General features: G+C 34.8%; 5 protein-coding genes across 7 annotated transcripts in view; 3 read left to right on the top strand and 2 right to left on the bottom strand.

The window, feature by feature from the left end:
* The window catches only part of LOC124453439 (stimulator of interferon genes protein-like), a 6,794-nt gene extending 1,368 nt beyond the window's left edge, over positions 1 to 5,426 (top strand). The window contains exons 2-4 of the mRNA XM_047004258.1: positions 3,079 to 3,783; positions 4,268 to 4,527; positions 5,382 to 5,426. Of these exons, the coding sequence (XP_046860214.1) occupies positions 3,079 to 3,783; positions 4,268 to 4,527; positions 5,382 to 5,426 (1,010 nt within the window). The remainder of the gene's footprint in view (positions 1 to 3,078; positions 3,784 to 4,267; positions 4,528 to 5,381) is intronic.
* A 1,141-nt stretch (positions 5,427 to 6,567) lies between these two features.
* On the bottom strand, positions 6,568 to 11,847 carry LOC124453438. Its single transcript, XM_047004257.1, has 5 exons — positions 11,838 to 11,847; positions 10,782 to 10,927; positions 10,530 to 10,600; positions 7,118 to 7,304; positions 6,568 to 7,033 (listed from the first exon to the last, which is right to left on the bottom strand). The coding sequence occupies exons 1-5, from the start codon at positions 11,845 to 11,847 to the stop codon at positions 6,929 to 6,931; spliced, it is 519 nt and encodes a 172-aa protein (XP_046860213.1). The 3' UTR covers positions 6,568 to 6,928.
* A 269-nt stretch (positions 11,848 to 12,116) lies between these two features.
* LOC124453214 (60S ribosomal protein L11) lies at positions 12,117 to 15,029 on the top strand. Of its 2 annotated transcripts, none has more exons than XM_047003984.1 (5): positions 12,117 to 12,161; positions 13,109 to 13,265; positions 13,931 to 14,037; positions 14,122 to 14,364; positions 14,922 to 15,029. In XM_047003984.1, the coding sequence occupies exons 1-5, from the start codon at positions 12,156 to 12,158 to the stop codon at positions 14,952 to 14,954; spliced, it is 546 nt and encodes a 181-aa protein (XP_046859940.1). In that variant the 5' UTR covers positions 12,117 to 12,155; the 3' UTR covers positions 14,955 to 15,029. The 2 variants fall into 2 exon arrangements, with proteins under 2 accessions (XP_046859940.1, XP_046859941.1); XM_047003985.1 differs by lacking the exon at positions 12,117 to 12,161 and adding an exon at positions 12,202 to 12,220.
* Positions 15,030 to 15,605: 576 nt separating this feature from the next.
* LOC124453207 (bax inhibitor 1-like) lies at positions 15,606 to 17,545 on the bottom strand. Its single transcript, XM_047003976.1, has 10 exons — positions 17,337 to 17,545; positions 17,027 to 17,135; positions 16,817 to 16,907; positions 16,711 to 16,740; positions 16,588 to 16,636; positions 16,383 to 16,480; positions 16,234 to 16,313; positions 16,060 to 16,160; positions 15,895 to 15,967; positions 15,606 to 15,818 (listed from the first exon to the last, which is right to left on the bottom strand). The coding sequence occupies exons 1-10, from the start codon at positions 17,537 to 17,539 to the stop codon at positions 15,798 to 15,800; spliced, it is 855 nt and encodes a 284-aa protein (XP_046859932.1). The 5' UTR covers positions 17,540 to 17,545; the 3' UTR covers positions 15,606 to 15,797.
* Positions 17,546 to 17,647: 102 nt separating this feature from the next.
* On the top strand, positions 17,648 to 20,345 carry LOC124453211 (guanylate kinase-like). 2 transcript variants are annotated; one of them, XM_047003982.1, is made up of 9 exons: positions 17,648 to 17,852; positions 18,193 to 18,305; positions 18,388 to 18,429; positions 18,502 to 18,598; positions 19,068 to 19,131; positions 19,310 to 19,384; positions 19,480 to 19,564; positions 19,997 to 20,082; positions 20,148 to 20,345. In XM_047003982.1, exons 2-9 carry the CDS (start codon positions 18,194 to 18,196, stop codon positions 20,166 to 20,168), a joined length of 582 nt encoding a protein of 193 aa, XP_046859938.1. In that variant the 5' UTR covers positions 17,648 to 17,852; position 18,193; the 3' UTR covers positions 20,169 to 20,345. The 2 variants fall into 2 exon arrangements, with proteins under 2 accessions (XP_046859938.1, XP_046859937.1); XM_047003981.1 differs by having other exon boundaries at positions 17,649 to 17,852; positions 18,188 to 18,305.
* The last annotated feature ends 35 nt before the right edge of the window (positions 20,346 to 20,380 follow it).

Below are 20,380 nucleotides of genomic sequence, written 5' to 3'. Positions count from 1 at the left end.
GTAAAATCCTTTGGGGACAACAAACTTTTCAATCTGACCACCAACTCTGAACACTAGCTCAGATTCACCAAAATTTTTACAATATAAAGATGCAGGCTAATTAGATGATTTAAATAAGTGTACACAATAGTACAAATCATGTACACTACAGTACTTATTTATTTGTGTGCACACATACAAATGCTACAAGTACAAGTGCAGTTCGTCAGACACTTTATACAGGTAAAGACTTGAGTTGCATGATTCTATATCCAACTAAAGCAAAAACCTTATCTCAAACGTGAATGTACATTTGTTCCTAAGGTGATCATTGAATTACACTTGTGCCAGTGGAAGTTGAAATGTTTTTGTAAAAATTGTTTATGACCAAATATCGCAGTGTATTGAAAGTGGTTTTATGTATATAAATAAAATAAGGAAACAAAAATTAATCTTTCAGCAGTAACAGGTGATTGGTTGGCATTGACCATTGATTGATGATTGAACTGGCACTGAGGCTGATGGAAAAGTATGAAAATTGAAAACTCTACCTGAAGACATGATGCCTCTTTTGAAAACTATTACAACAAGGAGCACTTCAAGGGATAAAGAAGTATTTATCGATTTCAAGATAGTTCACCATCAAATTTTGCCATATTTATGCCTATTTCCTCCGCTTTGTCCACTAAATTTAGATTACACCACATATATTTCCTCATCATCGGTAGTATCTCGTGGTTTCTTCGTGACCGTACGCCTTATGAACTATAATTATCTTTTATCTGGAGTATTATCAAAGGTCACGTGAACAAATCAAACAACAGCAATGTTTGCCACAGTCTCTAAAAACGATGTGAAAGCTTTTAAAAGAAAAGGATGTGGAAAACACTAAAAAAGCGGCGAAGCTGCCTTTGAACACGTTTACAACATATTTAAACGAGACGAACTTGAATAAACCTTCTGATAAAAACAAATTAGCGAAGGTTTGAAAAATGTTTTATAATGAAAAACTTTAAATGTAATTGACATTATAGCAATTCATGATGATAGTAAGCTGTAAATTCACGTTACAACGACAGCTGTTGAGTACATGTAATCTTAGTTTACATTGTGCCTAGTGACGTTAAACATCATGAGTTGTTTCGTCGACAAGATTTTTTAAAGTTTTGTCGACGAAAGATCATAAGTTCAGCATTCAATGCTATGCCTGTTCTTTCTGTCTGCCCATGAAGGTTAACTTCATTTCGTTTTGAAGTCTAAGGTGGTAAAAGACGCCATTCATTTTTATCACTTAGAATCCACAATTCACCCAAAAATTCTTCGATTTTCCAGATTTCTTTAAAGATCACTTCCTCTGTCTGTATCTTTGCAATCTAGATTCTAAAGAACAAACAAAAAGCTGCATAAAGTCTCCCTTCGCAAATGATCATTGATCAATGGTAAAAACATGGTTATTAGTAAATGAAAAAAACCTGAAGATCTTCCATTATTTCTCCTTCTTCACGTTTCATTTTAAGTTTCTCAATCTGAACAAGTTTCTTTCTTAAACCACGAAGTCGTTTCTCTACTTGTTTTCTTGACATTTCATGAGTGTTTGTGGATGCTGAAGTGGAGTCTGTGTTGGTTTCAAAATCAGATTGTTCGACTTCCTCCTCCTGTCCACGTAAGGAAAATGTTATTGTCAGGGGGGTGAAAATATGATGGTTCTTAAGTTCAAGATCAACAAACACAGGTGGTTGGTATTCATTGGCAGGTATTGGGGGAGACAACAACTATTGATAGGTTAAAAAAGATTGAAATGGCAAGCAGCTCTGTGAAAGTTATGCAAGACCAAAGTGATTGGACAACCACAGATTCGATCATATTTTAACAATGGACGTAACATCAGGCGAGGAGTGAAATAAAACCATTTCTGCTCAAGCATAGCATAAACACAAATTTCATGCTACAAGGCCGTGGCACAAGCGTACATATCCACTGTTTCTCCCCACGTACCGGACCTAATGCTTCGCTCCAGATGCTTTTCTATAGATTCGTATCGAAATTAATGCAGTCGAAAGGTAGCCGAATTTTGTATCAAAACATCGTTACACATTTCTCGAATGTGAGCAAAGTTTTCGTCGCTTTCACCGTTTATAGCCAACACAACTGCTCGATAAAAGCAATTGCCGTCTCCACATACTTTTACTTCTTTTCTCCCAATTGTAACGAATAACATTACAACGAATAGGCATTATAACGGAAATAGGTGCTTTAAATTGAGAATTCTGAAAAATATAACTATTAAAACAGATAAATTGTGGAATGTTTGCCCCCCTGGCGATCCCAGAATGCATTGTAAAAACCGCGCAAATTTAAAGAGAAACTAGCGACCGGCAAAAAACCTCATTGTTCGGTGTTTTACTGAGAAGATTTTGCTTGTACTAAATTTATAAATTTGTTCAGCCAACTTTGAAAAATAAATTATGAAAAGAGAAAACACAGATATTGAACAAGAAGAGGTAAATGACCATATTCAAACAAAAGATGAAAAAAGAGAGAAAGCCATTCATTCAGAACCTGTCGCGAGGAAGCGAGGAAGAAGACGGTTGCCTCTAGTATTATGTATAATTGCCGGTATAGGAATGCTTGTGTTCAGCTTTTATTACAAGGAGACCACAGCGTATACAGAATTAAAGGATATCACTGAAAATACTTTAAAAGCAATCAAAAATGGCACACTTGTCGTCTATGTTGAGGAAAAAGAAGATACGTTTCCAGTGCTGTTCAACATTGTTATCGGATTGCTATCCTACATGTTGGGAACGTTGGTCAATCGTGTTTTTCAGGTAATGGAAGAAATGCGCCAGTTTCGAATTCGTTACAAAAAGAAGATTTGTAAAATTTTGCGTTCTTGTTTAAGTGGAATCTCGTGGGGTGGAGTTGTAGTTCTTTCGGTGATAGGTACTGCGTTCGTGATTGTTGGTCGAATTTGGAGGGGAAAGGAACCAGTGCACATCGAAGATGCCATGACTATAACTTGTGCAATCGGCGTCTATCCACTTGTCGCTCATCTTCTACGTTTAAATGCTCTGTCAGAAGCAGAATTCTCGGAAGTAGTTGAAAAGAAACAACTTTATCCTGCCTATACACTGGCATGGAACTACTATTTTGAAGTTTTGGAAAATCTCTTACCAATAGTCAATGAAAGATTTACGGACCATAAAATTTTATATCAATATAACGAAGATGCAGAAACTGACAAAAGACCAACAAAATGTAAAGAATACATAGATTCAAAAAAACTGATCGTGATTGTTCCACAAGATTGCAGAACTCATCAAAACTTAGAAGAAATTGATTCAAACTTTGAAAAACTACGTGATGTTAAAGGCAAGGGGTACAGTGTTCCTCTTTATAATGTGATACACGGTAACGAACAATACAAACTTCTCCTGTTGTATGTCTCACAACCATTAAACACACTTTATAAGATGGGCGGTGCTGAACGAGTTAAATGTTTGACTGAAAATAATCTTGAAGAGCAAGTGGAACTTTTTTGTAATACTTTACAAGACGAAATCCTCAGAAAACCATTGAACCAAGACTTCAAGGAAAAATGCGTTGTTTTGAAAATAAAGGCTGAATGTGAAAGAAGTTTGGGAAATGGAGGGCTTGTCAAATTGATCATAGAGCGCTTAAAACATGACGAAGATCCTAGTGGTAGAAAACATCATCAACCCTTTTTTGTCCCACCACCACCTCCACAAAAATTTTCTTCGCCAGTGAAACCTAAAGCAGAAAAGACTTCCCCACTAAAACAAGGTATACTCTTCTATGTTCAGTTATGTATATATACATAACTGCTTTTAAGGAGTTGTAAGTTATGCAACCCTAACTCAACCTAAATAAGTAAATGGCGACAGGCTTATCAAGATTATTATTCCATTTATATCATTTTACACACGAGTTGCAAAGTTCCTAACTCTATTATGTGTCAGATTTCCATGTTTTCATTAATTTAACCAAAGTCTTTACTATTTTGTATTGTGCCAGAATTGAAACATCAAATGTTCACTTGTCACTAGCTCATTCTCTATGCATGTAAGATGTCTAAAAATATTCAATCGTTGGTAAGGTCTTTGCTTTTGATTTTCACTGCTCTAGTCACAGGCAGGCACCATGACTGTAAACATACATACATGATAACAATAGTTATTAATTAATTTCTTACCCATTTTTAAAGTTTGTGAGAATGAAGAAATTCATAAAATGCTGAGTTTGCTTGATTTTTGTTAATATTTTTCAGATGAATATTACAAAGAGACATCAACAAATAATGAAAAAGAATCTCCATCAACGAGTGAAAAGAAGACACCCAAGAAGTTAGAACAACAGAAAAATGTTGCGACCAAAGCAAATACAATCACTCCAAAAAATGAAGTGGGCAACAACAGTGAAAATCATTCCTTAAAAGAAGAACGTGCTGATGACAAACATAAACAAACAGAACATGTTGAAAGTCGATCAAGCACTAGCAAGTCTTTGACTTTTTCAACTAAAGCACAAGTTTGTTGTGCAAAACAGCCACAAGCCATTAAGAAAGTGCCTAAAAAGCAAAATTATGTTGTCTACAAAGATGAAGTACAAGCGCTGATTCAAGCCCAATACAAAACAACTCATGAAGATGATAAAGAACAACAAAATAATGTTGACAAAAAACATAAGGCAAACATTAAAAACAATGAAAGCAACGAGAATGAGAACTCTAAAAATCACCCCCTCAAATATAAGCCTCTCTAAAGTTGAAAAAGGATCGCGGATTGAGGAAGAAATTACAGAAGTTAAACAAACATTAGAAGTCTAACAACATCAAAGCAACATTGCTGACAAAATGCTGATGAAGGTTTTGAAGAAGGTTTTGAAGAAATTTTTCATGGAGAAGATATTCATCATTTATAAAAAATATCAATAATGCCTTTTACTTACGGAGCAAACCCTGTTATTTTATCTTGCATTATCCATAATTCCTTTCGTAGTCTGGCTGCTAGTAAATGATCCTTAATGGTAAACCACAATGTATCACAATTGCATTTCATATTTGTAATATAGATTTCCTTTTATCCATTGTCAATAGTTATTTTGTGTATAGCTAATAGGACAAATTGCAAATAAATTCTAGTTGATAAATTTTGGAGTGATATGGATGATGATACTGGTTCAAAGGTTCTGATAAAATACCTGTTTATCTTTTGCCTCTTGCAGTTTTGCTTTCAGTTCTTCAAAAGGACCTAACAATTTCATGTTTTCTGTATGAGAATCCTTACTTTCATTCTTGAGACGATCAATCACACCATCTTCCTTCAACTTCTGAGCTCTTTCCTTGGCTCATTTTTCTGCATGTTTTTGATTCTTTTTTGCAGCCTTGCTCCCAACTTAATTCAAAACAGACAGAGTATTACTACTAATACAATAATAATAACAGCCATTTGATATTTCTATGTAGTACACCAAACATTACCTAGACACCTGAAGATCATAATTGTCAACCAAAATGTTCACAACCATTCTATTTTGAAAAGCAACTAAAAATGGGTTATACAAAAACAAAAAGAAAATCACATTGACTTTTTGATCATGCTCAAGTTCAACATGTCATGAATGCTCTGATAATGATGATGAACTATTTGGGAAAATATGTTTATCATGTGTTGTTTGAACATAGAAGCACATATGAAGACAGACAAGTGTTTGAAATACAAAGTGTACACAATAGTACAAATCATGTACACTACAGTACTTATTTATTTGTTTGCACACATACGAATGCTACAAGTACAAGTGCAGTTCGTCAGACACTTTATACAGGTAAAGACTTGAATTGCATGACTCTATAACCAACTGAAGCAAAAACCTTATCACAAACTTGAATGCACATTTGTTCCTAAGATGATCATTGAATTGTACTTGTGCCAGTGGAAGTTGAAATGTTTTTGTAAAAATTGTTTATGACCTAATATCGCAGTGTATTGAAAGTGGTTTTATGTATATAAATAAAATAAGGAAACAAAAATTAATCTTTCAGCAGTAACAGGTGATTGGTTGGCATTGACCATTGATTGATGATTGAACTGGCACTGAGGCTGATGGAAAAGTATGAAAATTGAAAACTCTACCTGAAGACATGATGCCTCTTTTGAAAAACTATTACAACAAGGAGCACTTCAAGGGATAAAGAAGTATTTATCGATTTCAAGATAGTAAACCAACAAAATTTGCCATATTTATGCCTATGTCCTCCGCTTTGTCCACTAAAGTTAGATTACACCACATATATTTCCTCATCATCGGTAGTATCTCGTGGTTTCTTCGTGACCGTACGCCTTATGAACTATAATTATCTTTTATCTGGAGTATTATCAAAGGTCACGTGAACAAATCCAAGAACAGCAATGTTTGCCAAAGTTTCTAAAAACGATGTGAAAGCTTTTAAAGGAAAAGTATGCGGAAACACTAAAAAAGCGGCGAAGCTGGCTTTGAACATATTTACAACATATTTAAACGCGACGAACTTGAATAAACCGTCTGATAAAAACAAATTAGCGAAGGTTTGAAAAATGTTTTATAATGGAAAACTTTAAATGTAATTGACATTATGGCAATTCATGATAATAGTAAGCCGTAAATTCACGTAAAAACGACAGCTGTTGAGTACATGTAATCTTAGTTTACATTGTGCCTAGTGACGTTAAACATCGCGAGTTGTTTCGTCGACAAGATTTATTAAAGTTTTGTCGACGAAAGATCATAAGTTCAGCATTCAATGCTATGCCTGTGCTCTCTGTCTGCCCATGAAGGTTAACTTCATTTCGTTTTGAAGTCTAAGATGGTAGAAGACGCCATTCATTTTTATCTCTTAGAATCCACAATTAACCCAAAAATTCTTCGATTTTCCCGATTTCTTTCAAGATCACTTCCTCTGTCTGTATCTTTGTATCTTTGTATCTTTGTACCTTTGTATCTTTGTATCTTTGTATCTTTGTACCTTTGTATCTTTGTACCTTTGTATCTTTGTCTGTACAAACAAAAAGCTGCATAAAGTCTCTCCCTTTGCAAATGATCAATGGTAAAAACATGGTTATAAGTAAATGAAAAAAACCTGAAGATCTTCCATTATTTCTCCTTCTTCGCGTTTCATTTTAAGTTTCTCAATTTGAACAAGTTTCTTCTTTAAACGTCGAAATCGTTTCTCTGCTTGTTTTCTTGACGTTAACTTAGAATTTGTGAATGTAGAACAGGAATCTGTGTTACTTTCAAAAGCAGATCGTTCGAGTTTTTCTTCCGCTCTAAGTGAGAAAAAAGTTATTGTCAGGGGCTAAAAATATCGTGCCTTTTGTAAACAAATTTGGAACTTTTCAATCAGTGTTTCCGAATAGGGCACGAAAGTCTTGATCTACAACAACTACATGCTTCATCTACAGCTATAGAGTGTTTGCGAGTGACGTCAAAGCGGCCATATCGAGGGAGTAAATCAAAGTGCGGATGGTCAACAGAGCCTGAAATCAACACAAATTCCTTTCATTATGTGAAATTTCCCCCCAGCATGGCGACTGATGAAAGCACGCTATACTGACTTTATTCACATTAGGGAGGTGAGTGTTGCCCTGAAAAGGTGTCGTGACCTGGTGTAATAACTCCCCTCGAGATTCGCTAAAAGACTTCTTGCGTCTGGATTGCTTTTTATTCAAGCTATCCAACACACAAGAATAGAAAGATTTTTCAAAGACGAAGAGTCGTTTTGTTGGACGCCTTTTAAAAGAATGTGTTGTCACTTCTCCATTTGCATCAAAGTTTTCAATAACCAACCATGCTAGTAACATAACGTAATTTGAGGTTACATACGTTCCTTTACACAGGTCAGTATAGTTTTAAATTACAGAGCAGTCCACACACATTAAATTAATAAAATAGATGAAGTGCGAACAACTTGCTGGCAACAAATTTTCAAGATTTACATAAAAAAGTAAATCATGACAGGACAAAACACAGATTGCGAACAAGAAGAGGTAAACGACCATATTCAAACACAAGATGAAGCCATGCATTCAGAACCTGTCGCGAAGAAGCGAGGACCAAGACGCTTGCCTCTAGTAATATGTATAATTGCCGGTATAGGAATGCTTGTGTTCAGCTTTTGTTACAAAGAGACCACAGCGTATACAGAATTAAAGGATATCACTGAAAATACTTTAAAAGCAATCAAAAATGGTACACTTGTCGTCTATGTTGAGGAAAAAGAAGATACGTATCCATTGCTGTTCAACATTGGAATCGGATTGCTATCCTACATTTTGGTAACGTTGGTCAATCGTGTTATTCAGGTAGTGGAAGAGTTGCGCCAGTTTCGAAGTCGTTACAAAAAGAATATTTGTAAAATTTTTCGTTCTTGTTTAAGTGGAATCTCCTGGGGTGGAGTTTTACTGCTTTTGTCGGTAGGTAGTACGTCCGTGGCTGTTGGTCGAATTATGAGCGGAAAGAAACCAGTGCACATCGAAGATGCCATAACTTTAACTTGTGCAATCGGCGTCTATCCACTTGTCGCTCATCTTCTAGGTTTAAATGCTCTGTCAGAAGCAGAATTCTCGGAAATGGTTGAAGAGAAAAAACTTTATCCTGCCTATACACTGGCGTGGAACTACTATTTTGAAGTTTTGCAAAATCTCTTACCCATAGTCAATGAAAGATTTACAGAAGATTTACAGAAGAAGCCACGTCGAGATAACGAAGATGCAGAAACTGACGGAAGACCAACAGAATGTAAAGAATACATAGACTTAAAAAAACTGATCCTGATTGTTCCACACGATTGCAGAACTCATCAAAACTTAGAAGAAATCGATTCAAACTTTGAAAAACTACGTGATGTTAAAGGCAAGGGGTACAGTGTTCCTCTTTATAATGTGATATACGGTGACGAACAATACAAACTTCTCCTGTTGTATGTCTCACAACCATTGAACACACTTTATAAGATGAGCGGTGCTGAACGAGTTAAATGTTTGACTGAAAAACATCTTGAAGAGCAAGTGGATCTTTTTTGTAATACTTTACAAGACGAAATCCTCAGAAAACCATTGAACGAAAACTTAAAGGAAAAATGCGTTGTTTTGAAAATAAAGGCTGACTGTGAAAGAAGTTTGGGAAATGGAGGGCTTATCAAATTGATCATAGAGCGCTTAAAACATGACGAAGATCCTAGTGGTAGAAAACATCATCAACCCTTTTTTGTCCCACCACCACCTCCACAAAAATTTTCTTCGCCAGCGAAACCTAAAGCAGAAAAGACATCCCCACTAAAACAAGGTATACTCTTCTATGTTCAGTTATGTATATACATAATTGCTTTTAAGGAGTTGTAACTTATGCAAACCTAACTCAACCTAAATAAGTAAATGGCGACAGGCTTATCAAGATTATTATTCCATTTATATCATTTTACGTGCAAGTTGCAAAGTTCCTAACTCTATTATGTGTCAGATTTCCATGTTTTCATTAATTTAACCAAAGTCTCGACTATTTTGTATTGTGCCAGAATTGAAACATCAAATGCTCACTTGTCACTAGCTCATTGTCTATGCATGCAAGATGTCTAAAAATATTCAATTCTTGGTAAGGATTCAAAAGCAAAGATGCTTTTGATTCTCACTGCTCTAGTCACAGGCAAGCACCATGACTGTAAACATACATACATGATAACAATAGTTATTAATTTCTTACCCATTTTTAAAGTTTGTGAGAATGAAGAAATTCATAAAATGCTGAGTTTGCTTGATTTTTGTTAATATTTTTCAGATGAATATTACAAAGAGACATCAACAAATAATGAAAAAGAACTCCTTGTTCCATCAAAGAGTGAAAAGAATTCAAAACATACGTTACTAAGAAAATGCAACAACCCCAAGAAGTTAGAACAACAGGAAAATGTTACGACCAAAGAAGATACAATCACTCCAGAATATGAAGTGGGCAACAACAGTGAAAATCATTCCTTAAATGAAGAACATGCTGATGAAAAACATGAACAAACAGGAAATGTAGAAAGTCGATCAAGCACTGGCAAGTCTTTGACTTTTTCAACTGAAGTACAAGTTCGTTGTTCAAAACAGCCACAAGCCATTAAGAAAGTGCCTAAAAATCAAAATTATGTTGTCTACGAAGAAGATGAAGGACAAGCGCTGATTCAAGCTCAATACAAAACAACTCATGAAGATGATAAAGAACAACACAATAATGTTGACAACAAACAAAAGGCAAACATTAAAAACAATGAAAGCAACGAGATTGAGAACTCTAAAAATCACCCCTTCAATAGAAGCCTCTCTGAAGTTGAAAAAGGATCGCGGATTGAGGAAGAAATTACAGAGGTTCAACATCCATTAGAAGTCTAACAATATCAAAGCAACATTGGTGATAAAATGCTGATGAAGTTCATGAAGAAGGTTTTGAAGAAGGTTTTCATGGAGAAGATATTCATCATTTATAAAAAAATATCAATAATGCCTTTTACTTACGGAGCAAACCCTGTTATTTTATCTTGCATTATCCATAATTCCTTTCGTAGTCTGGCTGCTAGTAAATGATCCTTAATGGTAAAGCACAATGTATCACTATTGCATTTCATATTTGTAATATTGATTTCCTTTTATCAATTGTCAATAGTTATTTTGTGTATAGCTAATAGGACAAATTGCAAATAAATTCTAGTTGATAAATTTTGGAGTGAAATGGATGATGATACTGGTTCAAAGGTTCTGATAGAATACCTGTTTATCTTTTGCCTCTTGCAGTTTAGCTTTTAGTTCTTCAACAGGATCTAACGATTTTGTGTTTTCTGTATGAGAATCCTTACTTTCATTATTGAGGCGATCAATCACACCATCTTCCTTCAACTTTTGAGCTCTTTCCTTGGCTCATTTTTCTGCACGTTTTTGATTCTTTTTTGTAGCCTTGCTCCCAACTTAATTCAAAACAGACGGAGTATTACTACTAATACAATAATAATAACAGCCATTTCAAATTTCTGTGTAGTACACCAAACATTACCTAGACACCTGAAGATCATAATTGTCCACTAAAATCTTCACAACCATTTAATTTTGAAAAGCAAGTAAAAATTGGTGACACAAAAACAAAAAGAGAATCACATCGACTTTTTAATCATGCTCAAGTTCAACATGTCATGAATGCCCTGATAATAACGATGAACTATTTGGGAAAATATGTTTATCTTGTGTTGTTTGAACATAGAAGAACATATGAATACAGCCAAGTGTTTGAAATGCACAAAGGTAAAATCCTTTGGGGACAACAAACCTTTCCTATCCCATCACCAACTCTGAATGCTAGCTCGTGTTCACCAAAATTTTTACAATATAAAGATGCAGGCTAATTAGAAGATTTATATAAGTGTACACAATAGTACAAATCATGTAAACTACAGTACTTATTTATTTGTGTGTACACATACAAATGCTACAAGTACAAGTGTAGTTTGTCAGACACTTTATACAGGTAAAGACTTGAATTACAAGATTCTATATCCAACTAAAGCAAAAACCTTATCACAAACGTGAATGCACATTTGTTCCTAAGGTGATCATTGAATTGTACTTGTGCCAGTGGAAGTTGAAATGTTTTTGTAAAAATTGTTTATGACCAACATCGTAGTGTATTGAAAGTGGTTTTACGTATATAAATAAAATAAGGAAAGTAAAAGTTAATCTGTCAGCAGTAACAGGTGATTGGTTGGCAATGACCATTGATTGATGATTGAACTGGCACTGAGGCTGATGGAAAAGTATGAAAATTGAAAACTCTACCTGAAGACATGATGCCTCTTTTGAAAAACTATAACAACAAGGAGCAGCACTTCAAGGAATAAAGAGATATTTAACGATTTCAAGATAGTTAACCGACAAATTTTGCCATATTTATGCCTATTTCCTCCGCTTTGTCTACTAAATTTAGATTACACTACATATATTTCCTCATCATCGGTAGTATCTCGTGATTTCTTCGTGACCGTACGCCTTATGAACTATAATTGTCTTTTATCTGGAATATTATCAAAGGGTCACGTGATCAAGTCAAAACCTGTCCCAGAACACCTCGGTTCGTTCTCTTAGATGTTCGCATAGATGGCGGTGAGTTTTCGTCTTGCCACGTGTATTGTATCTTGTCTATTTTACAGCTAAAACTCGCCGTAAGTCAAATTTACAACTCTTAAACCATCTCCCAAGTATGTTGACTTTCTTTTAGCTAGTAAGCCAACGAGAATATTGGTGTATTAGCGACATTTTGGCCATTTAAATTTGGTTGTCTTCCTTCATCAGTCAATTGAATTATCTCGGTATTTTACCTTACGGAGTGGCCTAAGTCCTAGAGACGTTCATTACATTTTCACTCTTTTCAAACTCAAATTTTTGAGTAGGATAGAGCAGTATTTTGTGTGTATTTGAAAATATATTTAGCTTGCTTTGCTATATATGTCCATAGATTTGAAGGATGGTACTTATGAAAAGAACATTTGCCACACTTATAGTAGGTGGGATTGTACTTGTTTCCAACCCCTTACGGTTCAGTTCCCGGACTGGCGGGCCGCATGACGGACAAGTAACCCTGATGCGGTAACATTGTTTCTAGAGTTAGCAGGGTAATCAGGCATTGTTTGTTTATTTCATGAAATGTATCCCTAGGAGAAAATACATAATTTGAGTCTGTTAGTTTCGTAAGAAAGAAATTGCTTACATTCCTCGGGATGACATGGTAAATTTTGTTTACGGCGTGTTACAGTTGATTGAGAATAGAACTCATTTTGAATGAAAATGCAAAGCAATTTTAAATTTGTTCAAATCTTTAGAATGCCTTCCTAATCTTTGGTGAATTGTCTAAGAATTTCTTGTGTCTGTATTGTTGGTCCATATACAGTTTATAGAGGTTTTCAATTACCATTTCTGCTGAGAAATCTTGCTTTATCAAGCTTTACTATTGTGTAACAATTCAATTTTCTATTGTATCAAATTATTATGGTCATTTTGGCAAATTCAATATCTAAGCAAAACAAAAACAACTAAGATATTTCTGCCTTTAGAATGATAGCAAAACAGAAGAAAGACAAAATCCAATGAAAGAACTACGAATCCAGAAGCTGTGCCTCAACATTTGTGTTGGCGAGAGTGGCGACAGGCTCACAAGAGCTGCAAAAGTCCTCGAACAGCTTACTGGTCAGGCTCCTGTCTTCTCAAAAGGTAGAAAACTCTGATCTTTGTTGCACTTCTTAATTTTTTTTTAATATCTCCCATATCTAGATGAAATAGTTTTATCACTGTTGATTGTATGAATAAAGTACGGTAATCAGTGCGCGAATTAGTTCAGAAAAAACGATGTGCAATTTTTTTGACAAAAGTGTTTCTTTAGAGGTATAATAAAATCAATATTACGTTATTTATTATACAGCGCTAATTGCTAAATTAATATTTTTAATCATGAACAAATATCATATGATTTACGACAGTGTTTTTCGTTAGAACCGCTAATTTTTGCACATCGTTTGAAAAAGTGATGTGCAATTGTTTTCATTTTAGCTAAAACGATGTGCAAATTGCACACCGTTAATTTGCACACTGACGGTAATGACGGTATTGTGTATTTGAATTGGCGTGTTTCATGTGAAATTATGAAGAACAGTAACAAATAGCAGTTTTATTTGGTATTTAACATACAATGCTCAGATTTTTTTGCAAACATGAATACAATGATTAATTAGCTTGAAAATGCTTAGCATCGTTTGTTATTGTGAATTCATTGGCTTCACTGTCAATGATTTCATTAAATATCTTGTGATTAAAGGAATTGAGGGAAATCAACTTTACCATACAAAAAGACGATCAAAGTTTAAACTCTGTCTTTCTAGCTCGTTATACTGTACGATCATTTGGCATTCGACGTAATGAAAAGATTGCTTGTCATTGCACTGTCCGTGGACCCAAAGCTGAAGAGATATTGGAAAAAGGCTTAAAAGTATGGTTTCCAGTCTCATTTTGTGTTCTTCATGCACAGCCCGAGAAACAATGTGCAATTTATTCATCATCTTGCATCAATTAGGTGAAGGAATACGAATTGAGGAAGGAAAACTTCTCGGCCACTGGAAATTTTGGCTTTGGTATCCAAGAACATATTGATCTTGGCATCAAGTATGATCCAAGCATAGGTATCTATGGCATGGATTTCTATATTGTGTTGGGTAGACCGGGCTTCAGGATTTCTCATCGTCGTCAGAAAAAGAGCCGCATTGGTGTTCAGCACCGTGTGACCAAAGAGGATGCAATGAAGTGGTTCCAGCAGAAGGTAATCTTTGTTAATGTATTCAGTGAAGTGGTTTCAGCAGAAGGTAATCTATGTTAATTGATTCAATGAAGTGGTTTCAACAGAAGGTAGTGTTTATTAATTTATTCAGTGAAGTGGTTTTAGTAGAAGGTAATCTATGTTTTAGTAGAAGGTAATTTATTCAGTGAAGTGGTTTCAGCAGAAGGTAATCTATGTTAATTTATTCAACATTGGCCAATAAAGTGCCTACGTAGGTAGAAATATACAAGGACATGCAATGTGTGATCATGCAAGAGCTTTTGCCAATCGCAGTGGTCATTTAACAACATGTTGCATTGTCACTAATGCTTGCAAGTTAATAATATTATATTATTCTCCACTTGCCAATAATGAAAGAACTATTAAATATTTCTTTGCACCCTCATGTTTGTGTGGCAGAATGAGATGAAAAGGTAGCAATAGTATGTTAGAACATCATTGTTTAAGTAATGTTTTATTTGACAGATCATAAACTTGTTGCAAATATGTTGAGTTTACTGTTAGGCTTGAGTGTTACTATGTTTTTTGTTTGTTTTTAGTACGATGGCATTCTCTTACCAGGGAAGAAGTGATTTTCCTCTTATGTAATTCATTTTCCATGTCACCTAAATGTGGTAATTTACTGAATAAAGTTGATGGTGTGTTTACATGCTCATGTGCAAATTTGATGACTTGATGTGTTAACTGTATGGAACGAATATGTGAGAGAGCAACTACAATAATTTTTGGACTTATTGTCCAAATGACTTGCCTTTTACCCATCTTTGTCTTTTCATTGAATGTTATAAACTATCTGAACATCCTGGAACTTCGGATGTTTTTCTGTGAGTGCAAAAATCTAGAAAGACCATGTTGAGAAGGTACTGGCATGATGTGGACAAGGATCGGTAGATGCTCCATGAGATGTGTAAGATTTACTCTTTCTCACTTTTCTCAGAAGCTCAGCTTCAGAAATTTAGTGTGACTTTGTTAAGTCTTCCAAAAAATCTGATGGTTTTTGACTTTTTATTACGTGAACATTGCCATTTTGGAGTTTGCCAAACTCTTGGATTTACTAAAGGAGCTGACAATCCAGGTCCAAGCTTTTATGGACTGATAATCTTAGCAAACGTCAAGGATTAATCAGGTAGCATTTCATGTCTGTTTAAGTAGTTGCAAAGACTGAAACAAGAAATTTGTTTCTATTTCTTTTCATTTGAGAAAATACAACATAACTGTGAATATAAACTTTAACTTTTATTGACTATAAATGCCATACTATACAAGCTATGAATGCAAGGCAATACGTTTAGTAACAAACAATGAACTACAGCTTAGACACAAACCAATATATGATAATTACGTTGAGTTTGGAATGTTGCTTTACTTAAGATGATTGACTTTGAAGAAAAGTGTTTACAACTCATTTTAGAAATTCACTTCTTTCTTTTATCCTCCTAAAAGATAATAGGACAATTTGTCTGGTGAAATTTGTTAAAAAAATTGACAAAAACAGCAGATTAAAGGATCAACCTTGTTTTGAGCAAGTATGACCATGATGCGACGGAAGACAGCAATAAAGTCAATAAACAAATCAACACATTGCCTGAAAGATGGAGAAAATGTATGTTAAATCATTGAGATAGTGATTATGCATTTATAAAAGAAAATGTTTTTCCTTGATTGGTAGGGTCTTACCATACATAATCTTTGTCACCATGGCGGAATTTCTCCACAATCAGTTGGGTGTCATATAAAATAAAGGCACTGAAGACGACCAGACCGAGATAAAGATGAACCTGGGAAGATATGACAATTTGTTGGCCATGAGGTCAATGAACTAGGTGGCAGAAAAATTTTTTAAAAGATCACCTGATATAGGACATAGGATCTCATAAAGATGTTGATCAAAGAGCTGACCATTAAGATCATCATTCCCGATCCAAGCAAACCTAAGCAAGATAGAAATTTATGTATTTACACATTCTTTATCGAGATGGTTGGAACATGTGAATATTTACCTCCCAAGTAAAGATAGCTACGTTCCTCAGCCCATAAAGCGCTCAATGTGAAGCACACAAAGATCAATGATGTTAGGAAGAATGCTGTAGGTACAATGCTAAAAAAAACAAACAAGTTTCAATTTTGGGTTGCTTTTGAGATGGTGAAAAAGGACTTATTGTGAAAGTAAAATAATCTGTGGATCGATGTTTAGTATGTATCTACCTGGGGTCAATTTGGGTGACTCTTTCCATGATGGGACCCAAACCAAGACCTATAGATAACATGAAGATGAAGTAAGAAATCTGAAAAATAAGCATTTTTACAGTTACATGTACAACAAAATACCTGTACAGAAAGCGAAACCCATCAAGTAGCCTGGAAAAAGAAGGAAATTGTCACATGACAAAGTGAAGACATTGTAAACAGAACACAGGTGCATCATGTGACATACCGAATCTTTTCAACTGATTTTTGCCATCGTTTGGTGTAAACCTTAATAGCAACAGAAGTCCAAAACCGCCCAAGGCCGAGAGAATGCCACCCTATATGTACATATAACCAATTATGGTATATAATATAACCAATTCATAAACAATCATGATGTAGTATTAACGCTGCGATAGAGAGAATAATACACAAAGAGACATGCTCTTCATTCTACCTTCAAAAAATGAGTGAACATATGGATGGCTCCACCTGCAGCTGCTGCAAACATTGACATCGCAAGCGCAGAATAGACATTCTTCAAATGTTTCTTCGTTGGAGTGTCTCTGTCGAGAGAAAACAATGCAGCTTTAAATGTTTCTATTGTTGGCTTGATTCGCCTTATTTATCCAAGGCAACTAACGACAAATGATCTAAAATTTTAAGGCATACTGCAACACAATGTAACTGCGACATTTCATTTGTGAAATGCTGTTTATCTACACTATAACTTCCCGAAAAAACAGAAACTTCCAGAAAGGACTTACAGCTTCGAGAAGTCTGTCAAAGCGGCCAAGTTAAAACCCCTGTTTTTCGTCAAACTTTCCATGATAACCCGAACAAAATTCACTTCTTTCTTGTTTTTAATCGCGAGAAAATTGCAAGGAAAACAAATTTTTCCCCGTCCTTGTTGCCGTGTAAATTTGGGGCGGACGAAAAGCCTGGTACTTTTGACGTGCTCGCGTTTCATTGGTCAATGATGAGGTCACTGATGATTAGGTAAGCAAATATTTTGAATAGGAATCAGCCTAAGAACTACGTATGCATCTGGAGTCATATAACAAAGGTACCGGCATTTCTTGGGACGCGTATGTGATAAAAATATGTACTCCGTAAAACTGAGAATTTTCTGTATTTTTTATTAGAAAGCGTCGTTGTGCCGGGGGGATGATGAGGCTGTAAATATGGCTGAAACATTCCGATCTTGTAATCTGCCAACTGTCAAATGCAAATGATCCGTTCATTTTTAAAACATATTTAAGAAATTTTACTACAGGACTTGGGTGAGTATTGAATCATAGAATTCATTTATCAATTGCTTCGGACTTTATTTACTTTAATTATTTTCTACCCGTTTCCTTTCCTAAAATTCACGAACACATTTTTCCTTCTACTTTTTACGAATACGATATCTCAGCTTGTGCATAGTTTTGCAATATTTGTGCCACGTTGACGTTTTTGTAGTACTGAGCACTTCATCTAAAACACAACGCTTTAAAAAGAAACCACTGCTGTATGAGATCCCGAGGTCTTCCTTGTGTCCAAGCAATATCCAGCCGTCTCGTCGATATTTTAACGCTCGACACCTTCAAGTATTTGAAGATTCTTATTTTTCTAGTGCAGCATGTCAACAAAAAAGCTTCTTGTGTTGTCTGGTCCTAGCGGTGCCGGCAAGTCCACTTTACTGAAACAGTTATTGAAAGAATATCCAAATAATTTTGGATTTTCTGTCTCCCGTAAGTGCGACTCCCGAGTTTATGTTGACCTACATCCAACAGCATTCCACCAAATGGTTCTTCTTGCACATTTTCATTTCAGATACAACACGAAAACCTAGAAGTGGCGAAGTAGATGGAAAAGGTATTGTAAAAACTCGGCTGTACTCAACCTCCTGTTGGAAGTATTTATTTCACAAGTGCTAAACCTTTCTAGATTACCATTTCTCGCAGCGTGAAGAAATGTCGAAGGCCATCGAGGATGGTGAATTTTTAGAACACGCCTGTTATTCGGGAAATATGTATGGAACCAGGTTGGAAAGTCTTTCTCAAAATTTTTTTGTTAATTCATTGTTACTGTGTTGACCATAAGATCCTACACTATCATAATGCGGAATGGCTATACAACAGGTCAATAGGAGTATTCACCAGATAAAATTTTCACAAATGTTTGCCATCTATTTTGGAAAGAAATAAAGAAAATCACCATTAATAGATAGATCTATGTAAGGCTATCTAAAGAAGCTAACCTGTGCAGATGTCAGAACTACCAAAGAGTATTTTTATGAAATATGAAGCATTAGACCTTTGGTAATGTTCAATAATTTTTTCTAAATGTTTCAACTTGAAGTTGACTAAAATAAGTTAGCTTGACTAAAGTTAGCTTTTTCAAAATGTTTATGTTTATTATACATTGTTTTGTGTTTTAGTTTCACACTGTCGAGATATTTCATTTAAGAGTAATGATAATTTTGCAAATAATGTTTAACTACCTGCTTGCAGCAAGAAAGCAGTCCGAGATGTTCAAGAGCAGGGAAAGATCTGTATCCTAGATGTTGATAGACAGGCATGTTTTTTATTATATTTATTGATCAATATTATGACAAAATTTACTTTCTAATTCATTTGATATTATCCTCATTACTAACCTTAGATAACCGCTCTCATTGAAGAATCATTAAAGTAAAATTTGCCTAATAACATCATTTTCACACTAAAATTTAATTTGGTTATATTTTCTTCAGGGAATACTTAATGTAAAAAATGCCGGCATAGATGCATTTTATCTGTTTATCAAACCTCCTTCGATGGCAATTCTGGTGAGTTTTTGAACCACCATCCAGCTTTGGTAACGTTTAAGAATGACACAATAAATTATGTATGTGTGCCTAAAATTTACATTTTTTGTACTAAGGAGAAAAGATTACGTGGACGTGGTACAGAAACAGAAGATTCAATTCAAAAAAGACTGGGTATTGCCAAGGCTGATTTGGAATATGGTATTAGTATACAGTTACTTTAGAAATTATATACAATTAGTATATATTACTTTATTCCAAAGCCATCATCAGAGAATATATATAATATATTAATCCTAATACAGTTTTATATGCACATGAAAAACAATGATTCTTTGGAATAAAGTTAAAACACGGTGCCATCCAGTAAACTGCTATAATGGTGAGAATCTCTCATCCATACGCAGTTTAAAAGAGATTTGACTCATCTCCAATCCCCTTGGGCTTGGTAGCTTAACAGGTAGAGCAGCAGACTAGTATCCCGAAGGTGCGAGTTCAAATCTCGTCCAAGTCACATGTTTTTCATGTGCATATAAAACCGTGTTAAGATTAATATATTGTATATATTACTGGTGCTTTAAAATGGTCAATCTATGGTGTGGTTGAACGGTTGAATGGTTTTGAATATTGCAGCTGAAGTAAAGGATGCATATGATGCAACCGTGATAAATGATGATCTACAGCAGTCATATAGTCAACTGAAAGAAGTTATTAGTATGGTAAGATAAGTTATCATGATTAAAAACTCATCGCACCATATTGTGACATTCACTTCTTTTTTTAGAATATCTGTCCTCTCATTTGAATTTAATTCATTTCATTGAAAATGACAACATATGTCCTCAATCAATCAATCGTGTACCATTGTTATATTTATTTTCCCATGCAATGAAATTTTAATATAATGAATAATGTATTGATCAATTTTACATGTCTTTTTAAGAAAAGAATTTTGATCTTGAATTAAATTTTTTGTCCCTGATTGTATTTCGTTTATTTTCACCATTGAATTGTTAA

Source organism: Xenia sp. Carnegie-2017, unplaced genomic scaffold, assembly GCF_021976095.1.
Source record: "Xenia sp. Carnegie-2017 unplaced genomic scaffold, XeniaSp_v1 HiC_scaffold_25, whole genome shotgun sequence".
Taxonomy (NCBI): Eukaryota; Metazoa; Cnidaria; class Anthozoa; order Malacalcyonacea; family Xeniidae; genus Xenia; species Xenia sp. Carnegie-2017.
Note: the sequence above shows the minus strand (reverse complement) of the source record. Positions and strands in the feature narration are given on the sequence as shown.